At 36.2% G+C, this 12,209-nt stretch overlaps 1 protein-coding gene across 2 annotated transcripts in view; it reads right to left on the reverse strand.

Moving 5' to 3' along the window:
• The window catches only part of CEP350 (centrosomal protein 350), a 166,567-nt gene that overhangs the window by 43,237 nt on the left and 111,121 nt on the right, over positions 1 to 12,209 (reverse strand). For both annotated transcript variants that reach the window (XM_025394350.1, XM_025394359.1), the window contains 2 exons: positions 11,061 to 11,218; positions 950 to 1,149 (listed from right to left, as the gene is read on the reverse strand). In XM_025394350.1, coding sequence (XP_025250135.1) covers positions 950 to 1,149; positions 11,061 to 11,218 — 358 coding nt within the window. The remainder of the gene's footprint in view (positions 1 to 949; positions 1,150 to 11,060; positions 11,219 to 12,209) is intronic.

Here is a 12,209-nt window from a genome sequence, read left to right on the forward strand (position 1 = left end):
TAAAGATGGATGAGGTCTATGTAAAAAGATGCCTAGTTACTGGGGTGCAATTCCTTTACTGGTGAAAGAATCAGGAGGGTTCTCTTATCTTACTGAGTAAGCTTTGGTAAGTTGTATTTTTTAGAAGAATTTAGCCATTTCTTCTAAGTTTTCAAGTTTGTATTGGAATAAAGTTATTACAATTTTTTTTTTTTTCTTGAGAGACGGAGTCTTGCTGTTGCCAGGCTATAGTGCAGTGGTGTGATCTCGGCTCACTGCGACCTCCACCTCTTGGGTTCAAGCAATTCTCCTGTGTCAGTCTCCTGAGTAGCTGGGATTACAGGTGCATGCCACCACACCCAGCTAATTTCTTTTGTATTTTAGTAGAGACGGGGTTTCACTGTGTTGCTCAGGCTGGTCTCGAACTCCTGAGCTCAGGCAATCCACCTGCCTCAGCCTCCCAAAGTGCAAGGTTTACAGTCGTGAGCCACCATGCCTGGCCACAATTTTTTTTTTGTCTTTCTAATTTCTCCAGCATTTGTGGTTATATAATCTTTCTCATCATTTGCATCACCTCAATCATCTGCATTTTAATTACAATTTTATTTTATTTTTAGAGACAGAGCTCACTCTGACACACAGTCTGGAGCACAGTGGGGTGATCACAGCTCTCTGTAACCTTGACCTCTTGGGCTCAAGCAAGCCTCTCGCCTCAGTAGCTAGGACTATAGGTATGTACCACCATACCCAGCTAACTTTTTAATTTTTTGTAGAATCGGGGTCTGCTATGTCATCCAGGCTGGTCTTGAACTCCTGGCCTCAAGCGATCCTCTGGCCTTGGCCTTCCAAAGTGTTCGGATTACAGGCATGAGCCACTGTGCCCAGCCTCGCATTTTTAAAAGTAATGAAATATATCTTTCAATTATGTTAGGCTTTAGTTTGTAGTGTGAACAGAGTTAGTATTTATTACCTTTCTGTTCTGTTCTCTGGTCCTCCAGTTCTTTCTTAGGAGTTTTGGGTTTTATTAATTCTTTGTCCCAGGCAGCCAAAGCTTGTTTTTCCATTTGACGAATTTCTGCTTCTTCTGCATCTAAACGTCGCTTCCACTCTAGGAGCTCCTCTGCATGTTGTCGCCGTTGCATTAATTTTTGCTCCCGCTTTGTCAGAAACCTATGGTCACACCATGAAGAACAGTTTGAGAGAACAAATCTATAGGCAGAGATCACTATGAGAGCTCTATCACTCACCACCTTATCAACAAGCTGTGCAAAAGCAGAACATTCATACTACTCTTCTTTCTGAAAAAGGCTTGAGATAATATAAGCTTTCATGAGTCAACTTATTCAGAAAATGAGGGAATTTATGTTTTACTCATAATGGTTTGTAAAGTTAGCAAAGGAAAAATAGCAGTATATTGAGAAAAAAAAACCTTCAGAATATCTAGACAACCATAATTGATAATGTTCATATTTATATATTCATTTTTTGTAGGTTATTCTTTTCTATAACAGAAGAGGTAAGGAATTTATTCTGAAGGCTCAGACCAGAAAACACACAAAACCCGAAACAACAAATACCAAAAATAATAAAAAACAAACCCAAAAGCCCCAAAACAAGCAAGCAAACAAAAAACATGTTCATGTCCCTTTTTTACTTTTATTTTAAAGTTCTGCCTGGCTTTGTTTCAGGTCTAATGAGTTTTGTTTCTTCCATGACCTAAGAGATGCAATGTCAAGTGGTAAATCTTTTTTTCATGGAGAGAACACTGAGTACCACAGTCCATGTTTTATGCATATAAACCTAACTATTTACTTAAGTAAAGGTATGCATCAAATTCTCAATTTAACCTGATTTCTGAACTTAAATAGCCAATGATATCTTAGGCCCAAAGGGTTAGGAGAAATTACTGAGTTAGGAAAAATTACTTAGTTTAGAGGCTACTAATAAACCATCTTCGAATGTAGATGCCACAACTAAATAAAATGTGGGCTGCTCACATTACTAGTGTTATATCTATAGTGGTAGCTAACCAACAAAAATGCACACATGTATCGCACAAACACTAAAAAGCACAAGAACTGTCACTCTACTTCTTGAGCAATCATCATGTCAAATTAATGTGGAAACAAAAGGTAAAATTTATGGGACATTTGACAAGAGGCCTCCAGGCTGTTAAAAAAAAAACAGAGAGAGAGAAAAAAAAGCAAACAAAACAAACAAAAAGAACAGAGCATGCTCTATCAAAGAGTGCACTGAAAAAGGTGCAAAGTTACCTGACCAACTGGTTGTAGATATACAGCTGGAATTTGGGATGAAGGTTGGGAAAACAGACACTGAGAGAGGCCCAGTGATGAGACGTAAAGACAGAGAAGAAGTAGTGAACAGGAGAGCAGTGTCTACAAAATAAGGAGGAAGATTTTAAAACCAAGAGATCAAGAGGCAGAAAGAATGAGAAAGGGAAAGCGTAAGAGCTGAGTGAAGAAATTTTAATATGCTTCCTGAAGAACATTATAAGCGACTCAGTTAAAGCAGGCATTACACTCTGTGTGACATTTTTTAAAGTGTATTTTTATAGATCTTACCAGTGATTTCTGAATAAACATGCCTTTCTTCTCAAATGTTGCTTAACCACCATCTATATTTTCAGTTAAATTTACTTATTTGTGAGTAAAGTAATAAGAAGTACATTGTGGGACTAAATTAGTTTTCAGTTAAGCTTTAACAGACAGTACAACAATTATGGCCATGAACCTAGTATATCAACAACTCTACACACATACGTAATCCTGAGCAAGTGATTTTTAATCTGTACCTCCTCATGTATTTTAAAATACTACATTTGCCTTACTTAACCTTACCATCACAATCTAGCTTGAAAATAATACAATTTAGTAAACTGATTTACACAAAAATACCTTGTTCACCTCTACAATATAAAACTTACAGCTAAGAGGACCTACTGGAGGTATCTTGCTTTGTATCTAACAAAGGCCCACTTAATTAATAATATTGAAATACAATACCCATTCTATAAGATATCAGGATGCATAATTAATAAAGTGAGCTACTCCCAATAAATACTGTCAGTAGAAAAAAAAACTGATATGGATAGCTCAAGCATAAGGTTAAAGGTAAGAAGAACATTCCATTTTATAGTTATAAAAGCAGGAAAAAAACCCCACATTTTCTTCTTTTGTAATAGTAAATAGATCTGTGTGTGTGTGAATGGATTAAAAAGTCTAGTAGTACCTTTGGAAAGGTTAATTCTCTTTGACAGAGCATGCTCCTGTTCACATGCACACAACAATAACTTGTAGATCAAGGCAACATTTATTGCCTTGGAAGGGCAAGGAGTAATATAGTATGTCATAGAAGTGAGAAGATCTAGGTATAAATCCAGCGATTCATTTGGATTTTAAAAATTATGTATAATCTTGTCTATGTGTATTTTTTGATAACAGACTATTTCAATGTCTGTTTCATCACATATAACTCAGTATTTCATTTCCCCTTCACTTACACACACACACACACACACGCAAAAACACACACATTCATACCTGGATTGCCTTGATTTTCTGCATTGAAGTTCAAGAAAAACATTTTTGCTAAATTTCAAGTTAAGACATTACAATCTTCCTTGCCATTCTTTATGAACATATAATAAACTTATTTTGATGCCAATTATCAAAATATTATGCAAAACAAAGGCACTTGGCAAAAGGCTCAAAAATCTATTCATAACATTCAAATATTACCCACCCTCTTAAGTGTATAACTGCTAAATGCATGCATGACCTAGTACAAAAAGTAAAATAATATTGGAAAATGTGAAATAAACTTTAAAAATATGCAATTTAAACTTTTTCTCTAGCCCAATACAGAGAACAATAATTTTCCTCTATTAAAGATTAAGCATATTCAAAAGCTCTAGTTTAGGAATGAGGAACAAAATAACTAACTAATAGAAAATGAAAATAAAATAGTTTAAAAAAGTGTAAGAAAAGTTTAACTTAAAGTTAGAACTTCTTTCCATAAACATGTTCCTTATTAAATATAAATACATTCTATAAGGAGTGCCCTTTAAACGTTGAATAAAGTTGAGATAAAAGAGCATTACTTCACAATAGAATAAATAATCCTTCAAGATGCTACACAGAAAAGAAACAAAAATTGTGAATGATGCAGACATAAATGCCGACTAATACAAAATGCTTTTGATTGATGTCAACGCATTGCCCCAACAAGTCCTCTGATTGTAACGGAACACAGGACAAGAATAAGATATACAACAGATTTAGTCTAGTATGGAAATCATTAAGTTTTTTAAATGTTTGAACTTAAGGAATTAATGAGTACTTAATTAGCTCTTTTTTTTTTTGAGACGGAGTCTTGCTGTGTTGCCCAGGCTGGAGTGCAGTGGCACCATCTTGGTTCACTGCAACCTCCACCTCCTGGGTTCAGCGATTCTCCTGCCCTAGTCTCTGAAGTAGCTGGGATTAAAGGCACCTGCCACCATGCCCGGCTAATTTTTGTATTTTTTTTTAGTAGAGACTGGGTTTCACCATGTTGGCCAGGCTGGTCTTGAACTCCTGACCTCAGGTGATCCACCTGCCTTAGCCTCCCAAAGTGCTGGGATTACAGGCCTGAGCCGCTGTGGCCAGCTTAATTCACTTTTTAAATTTTTTTTTTTTTTTTTTTTTGAGATGGAGTTTCACTTGTGTTGCCCAGACTGGTGTGCAATGGTGCAACCTCAGCTCACTGCAATCTCCGTCTCCCGAGTTCAAGAGATTCTCCTGCCTCAGTCTCTTGAGTAGCTGGGATTACAGGCATGCACCACCACGCCTGGCTAATTTTTTGGATTTTTAGTAGAGACAGGGTTTTACCATGTGGACCAGGCTGGTCTTCAACTCCTGACCTCAGGTGATCCACCCACCTTGGCCTCCCAAAGTAGTGGGATTACAGGCATGAGCCACTGTGCCTGGCTTAATTCACTTTTTTTTTTTTTGAGATGGAGTCTTGTTCTGTCACCATGCTGGAGTGCAATGGTGCGATCTTGGCTCACTGCAACCTCTGACTCCCTGGTTCAAGCAATTCTCCTGCCTCAGCCTCCCGAGTAGCTGGGATTACAGGCACGTGCCACCATGCCCAGCTAATTTTTATATTTTTGGCAGAGACGGGGTTTCACCATGTTGGCCAGGATGGTCTCGATTTCCTGACCTCATGATCTGCCCACTTCGGCCTCCCAAAGTGCTGGGATTACAGGCGTGAGCCACCGCACTTGGCCTTAATTCACTTTTAAAGTCACACTTTCACATTCTGAACTTGCTCTGTACAGCTATTCAACTCCAGTAATTAGCCATCTAGCACTTTGCTAATTTCAACAAAATACTATTTAGAAGGATCAGTTTCCAATGAAGATAACTTTAAGTCATCAATTTAGGTTTTAAAAAAATCTATGAGGTTGAAAGCAGATATGCTAACTTAACTTTGACTTTAGCTAGCTGAACTCTGGAAAACAAGGTTCTAGTTTCAGCTCTGCCATTCTGCTGTGTGTGTGTGACCTGGGGAAAGTTACATAAACTCTGTGGGCCTCAATTTCTTCATGTAAAACAAAGGGACTATGTTTTATGGCTTCCCTAAGAGCCCTTCTAATTTTAACATTTTATGACTCTCCGTTGGACTATTTCCACTTATTTTGTACCTCAAAAGACTGTCAGACCATGTGACTGTTAGACCATGTGATGTAGGTGAGAACTTTTGTTGCCCACTGAGCTGATATAATTGTGGCCGCATTCTAACAGATTATAAAATCATTCTATAATTTGAATAAAATTATAATCTAAATTTTAAATAGAACTCCTATGTCTAAAAATCCTTTCATTATAAAAGATATCAAGAACAAACAAAATCTTAATACCTTCACAGAAGAAACATTTACAGTTCTGTATTTGTTTAGTATGTTACTGTGCTTCCATTATCATTAGTTACTCCACTGGAATACCAAGGAGTCCATGGACACCCTGGAATTGCATGTAAGATTGTATACATGTGTGTATATGCATTTTTCTGAGGCAAGGTTCCAAAGCATTCGTCTGATTTACAAGTGAACTCAAGATCCCCAAAAAGTTAAGAATCACTGCTGTATTTGTACTGATCTTGAAGAAAATTACTGCTGCTTTATTAATGAATCCTTATGCAATGCTATGTATCTCCAAACTACTGAGACTACCTAGCTAAACTAAAACATTACTTTTTACTCTTCCCAAAACAAAACTCACAAAAAAACTTAATACCTTAAATCATTTTATTCCTTCTGGGTTTTTAATTCTATTACTGTTATAATTAAAAATGGAACATTAGTGCTTTACATTTTAAAACGGATTATTTTGAGTATTTTAGCATCTTTAATAATAAAAAAAAAAAAAACAGGAGGACAAATGAGGACACAGACAGTTTTGACCAAAAAGAAAATGTAGCTTAGGTCTGATTTTCTTTTTTTCTTCTTTTTTTTTTTTTTGAGACGGAGTCTGGCTCTGTCGCCCAGGCTGGACTGCAGTGGCCAGATCCCGGCTCACTGCAAGCTCCACCTCCCGGGTTCATGCCATTCTCCTGCCTCAGCCTCCTGAGTAACTGGGACTACAGGCGCCGCCACCACGCCCGGCTAATTTTTTGTATTTTTAGTACAGACAGGGTTTCACCGTGTTGGCCAGGATGGTCTCAATCTCCTGACCTCGTGATCTGCCCGTCTCGGCCTCCAGGTCTGATTTTCTATAGCAAAATCTATTCTATTACTTAAAATTATCTAATAATTTACATACACCTAAGTAAACAAAATAATACAGCACATTACTCCTGACCTAGGAATTCCCGCAGAGAATAAAAACAAAGTATCAGACTATCAGGATTTATTCAGCTACTATATGTAGACTAGAATGTTATCTAAGAAAATTCTATTCAATTTAAGGCAATGCTATTTAACATTATTATTTAAAACAATCTAATTAAAATATCTCCTTTAATGGAATATCAAAAGCCGTCTCTTGAAAATCTTTCATTTTTAAAATTCATATTAATGGTGAAGATTTCGACATTGATCAGACAATAAATTTGGACAGAGACATTTGGACAGAGAAATGTCATAAAATATTTATCTGCTTAACTTTTTGATCAATCATTTAAAACCAAATACATTAATTTTTCTCCTTTAACAGTGTTGTAAGCCAACTGGGAAGTGTAAAAAGAGTATTTAAAATGTTGTGACTAAAGGTTTCATCTTTCTATGCTACCGTGGTCTGCAATGAATGACCAAACCAAAAAATAGCTATATACTTTCTGCCCCTTCTTTTGATGTTTGAAAGTACTTACTAATTCAACAATATATTTAACTCCCTCAGGAGGCTGAGTGGGGAGGATCACTCATACCCAGGAGTTTGAATTCAACCCTATTGTGGGCAACATAGTGAGACTCTTAAAAAAAGTACACTCATCCATGAAAATGTCCTTGACATATATCACACTGTCAGTAAGAATTTCTCTTTTCTGAACTTCCTTAACAATTATCTAGATATACTTCTCTATATGAACCTGCCCCTCATTCTTTTTTCCGTCTACACTCTAAGCTTGAGACCAGGGTTTAAGTCTGATTTATCTTGGTACCCCTCAGAACTTAGCATACTCAAACATTAATCAATAAACAATTGCTGAGAGAGTAAGTGTATAATTAATAAATAATATGGAAGAAGAAGCTACTGTTAACGAATGAAAGAAAAAATGCAGTGTCCTATTTTAAGTAATGAAACACTTAAAGATGAAGAAAACACCATTCTTTCAGTGTTTCGTTTGTTCTATAAACAGGAAGAGTCAATCGGGGTGTTTTTCCATGAATATCTGTTTCATGTTTATAGGCAATCCACTTAAATTGTAAATAACATCCCTTGCAGTAATAAAACTCAGATTTCACTTACCAATATAACCAAAAACACCGAGAGCTATTCAGTTCATGGCTTAGATCTACTGTATGTCTTTTGCAAACATGTTTTCATTATTGTCTTTCACATTTTGAATATTATTTTTTCCTTTTAATATGCTGATAAATGGAAATTATATGACATTTATAAAATGTCTACTCAACGAAGAGGTCAACAAAAGCCATATGTTAGGAATATAACGTATGGCTTTTAATATTCAATAAAGGCATTACTGTCTCAGTAAAAAAAAAAAAAGGAAATCTTTCACTATAGCCAAAAATGATATGATCACTTCAGAAAAATATCTGTCATAAAACCAGAGTTCAGAAAGTTACCAATAAGCAATGACACAAAATGAAAAGGTTCCCCCTAAAAACTAGCTAAATTTACTGAGAAGGACGACTACTCTTTGGTGATTTATAACAATAAAATAGGAATGACTGCCTTTGCAAATCTATGGAACAAATAAGTTCCTGGTCACGAAGTAGCAGAGGTTCAAATGATTTTGTCGTTAGGTGTCTACTGTAGCAAATGACTATGAAATTAACTGACTCTGTATTTATTGAGCTGACATTCCAACATTATTGAAGGAGATGAAACTATGGTGCTCTGATAATATAAATGGTATTTAAAAGCTAGTTTTCACATTACTTTGTTTCAGAGACCAAAAAATAGTGCATAACAATACTCTTCCTTTTCTATGCACCACCAATTTCGGAAAATACTTTAGTTCATCCTCAGATTTCTTTTTTTTGAGACTAAGTTTTGTTCTTGTTGCCCAGGCTGGAGTACAGGGGCGTGAGCTCAGCTCACTGCAACCTCCACCTCCCAGGTTCAAGTGATTCTCCTGCCTCAGCCTCCAGAGTAGCTGGGATTACAGCTATGTGTCACCGCGCCTGGCTAATTTTGTATTTTTAGTAGAGACGGGGTTTCACCATGTTGGCCATGGTTGGTCTTGAATTCCTGACCACAGGTGATCTGCCCGCTTCGGCCTCCCAAAGTGCTGGGATTACAGGCGTGAGCCACCAGGCCCGGCCACATCCTCAGATTTCAGCACCATCATTCAAACATTTCTTTGACACTACTGTCTTTATTCCTATCACAAACACAATTTCATTGCCTCAAACAGATCAAAAAGTCACTGAATGCTTCAATACCTATTCTCCTTGACAAATCTCTCAAAAATCAATTGCCATAGTCGTCAAGGAAAGGTAGAGGAATAATACAAACACTCTAGGTGATTAATATTTTGGAGTATATTAAAATAATTAACAAAATTTGGAACAAAGTCAATAAATCCAAACTTAAACTTGTTATTTAGGATTTTTAAAGCTTTAACCAAATCTGAAATAAGCAGCCCAGAAACTGACTGACCTCAAGGGCAGACTAGAATTAACAGCTTTTTTCTACAAAGGTGGTCAAATTAGGATATCATTCGTAGACACTGGCAATGAAGATTTTACTGAAATAGAAGAGCAAGGGATCAATGAAGAAATCACCCTGACACTGTGTTCCCCCAACATTTACCACTCAAAGACATTTGTGGCAGATATACAAAGTCAAATTAGTGATAAAAATCGGAGAGATTATTCTAATTTTTATTTCAAAAGATTGCTGGAACAATACAGTATGCCCATATAGGCTACTGGAAATTTTTATCAGGAAAGGAAGAAAACATGTTTAATCTAAATTTTAATAAATTCCTACTTGAAGAAGCCTTTATCAGTCTATCCCATGGAAATCATCCAAAAGGAACATTCATTCATATATTTGTCAATACTTGGTTTCACCTCTTATATTTTTAATTTTTTAAAGCTGTATTTAAGACATTTTCATAATCAATTTAGGTGTTTTTAAGTTATGAAATGCCTTTCTTGCAATGAAGTGCCAATATAGAACTGCACCTACAGAAAGTAAGGATTTCACTTACAACTGCTTGACTGTTGCAAAACAAACTACATTATAGATTGATTTAACATATAAATAGAGCATCATTAAATTTGGTGATGTGTGGTATACTGCCAAAGGTTATCAAATTAAAACTTAAATTCAATCTGTAGTAGTTCAAATTGCGAACTTAAAATGGGTAGTCAACAAAAATTTCTAATGAGTCTCTTTCATATTTAATGGGTTTCGAGGAAGCTAGATATGGGGTGGAGGTTACAGAGGCAAGAATAGAGTCCACAAGCAGTTAATTTATAACCGTATTTAATTAAATATATACCCCAAAGAGTAAAAGTCTCACATAAATGTCATTTTATATGGTCAACACTGATGTACACCTGAGCTATATCTAAGTTGGAGTAGCTTTCTTTCAGAGTCTTTACACATTAATTCTCAGAACTATTTTAGAAGAAGGTTAGACTGCCAAATCAACATTCCTGGAAATTTTCAGCCTTTCTGCTTTTAGCTAAGGAACTCATACCTATTCACCAGGTTAAAATTTCATCTATTTGAATAAGCCTGAGAGGTGCCAGAGAGCCACAGGATGAAATGTCAGGATATACCATTAGTTGCTTCCCCAAATTATTAGACATGCCTTTCTTTTAGTAAAAGAAAGGGGAAAACTTTGTTATGGGTACACGTGCAGATACTTTTTTTTTTTTTTTTTTTTTTTTGGAGACAGGGTCTAGCTCTGTCACCCTGGCTAGAGTGCAGTGGCACAATCATAGCTCACTGCAGCCTTGACCTCCTAGGCTCAAAGGATCCTCCCACCTCAGCCTCCCACATAGCTGAGACTACAGGCACATGGCACCATGCCCAGCTAATTTTATTTTTTTGTAGAGACGGGGGTCTCACTATGTTGCCCAGGTTGGTCTTGAACTCCTGGGCTCAGATGATCCTCCTGCCTCAGTTTCTCAAAGTGCTGGGATTATAGGTGTGAGTCACCACTCCTAGCCTTGTTTTTTGGTTTTTTAAAATAAGAAACCTGTTCGTATTAAAATTGTTTTATAAATAAGATCTACAGTTAATTGGCTTCTAACAATTCTGCTAAAATGCTACTGAATCCATAAAATATTTGTCTCAATCTAATGAAGTATATTACAAATGTTATTTGTTGTACTACTTTCAATGTAACTAAACAAGAGATAGTTATACAAAACAAATTACTTTTCATCCATGCGGCTTCTCATTTTCTTCAGTTTCTGCATAATGCTGCTAGTTTCACTGCTGGAGATTGAAATGGGAGAAGGACTGCGGGTCTCCAAGTCAGTTGGACCAGGACTGGTTGCCTTATTATCCTTTGTATCTTCATCACTATGAGAGTCCTGCAAACAAAAAGAGGCAAAATTGTATTGGACTTTAATAGGACCTTGAAGTCATCATAATACTGTCAATTCAAAATTAAATTTATCCACAATACAATGTTTATAACAAGAGTTGAAAATAAGATAATAAAGGACAAAATATATCACACACTTAAAAATGGTTAAACTAGTACATTTCATATTATGTATATTTTTACCATCATTTATATATAGAGAGAAAAAGAGAATATCACAACATGTAATAATTTTAAAGAAATGTAAGAAATCCAAAAAAGCTTCTGCTATTAGTAATCTAGTATCTACACATCCTCTCTGAGATTTCAAAGTTGAACCACTCAAAAGGAATAAAAAAGTTAGATCTATAACTATATAAAACACACATGTACAGACACAAAGAATGACTGGAAGATGTAACATTTATTTTAATCATACGAGGGCAAGGGTTTTTTCCTTTGAATATTCCTTATGCAAAACTAGGTTTTCAAAAATTAAAAAAGTTTGTAAAGAAAACATCTGGAAACTATTAATCAATACATTATTTCTGATGAACAAAAAGTAAAACTTTAATTGCTTAGTATGCCTTCCCCACAGTCATTTATTCTCCTAACTTTTCAGGAAGATGGGTAGGGACAGTCATGACTGTTTTTATTTTGTTAAAAAAAAAAAAAAAAAAGTAGAGCCCTTGAGCTTCCCTTTCTTCCTCCTGAACAGTTCAGTCTTAAAGTCACTGGATGGGACAGAGCAAGGCAGGCATCTCTGTAGGGGTTGAGGGACACAGGAGGGCAAGAGTGGGGTCTCAGAACCTGAGCAGGATGAAGAGGGCATTTAATGCAGGAGGGTGGCTGGTAAGGAGAATCAGAGCCCAAGAAGGCCAACAAGAATGTCACATGGAAGTGACCCCACACACAATTGCAAGCCCAAACACAGTGAGGATGGCCTTACCACAGAGAACTTCCTAGCACAATAGCCAGAGTCCAAAGATATAAGGAAG

This window comes from Theropithecus gelada, chromosome 1, assembly GCF_003255815.1.
Source record: "Theropithecus gelada isolate Dixy chromosome 1, Tgel_1.0, whole genome shotgun sequence".
Taxonomy (NCBI): Eukaryota; Metazoa; Chordata; class Mammalia; order Primates; family Cercopithecidae; genus Theropithecus; species Theropithecus gelada.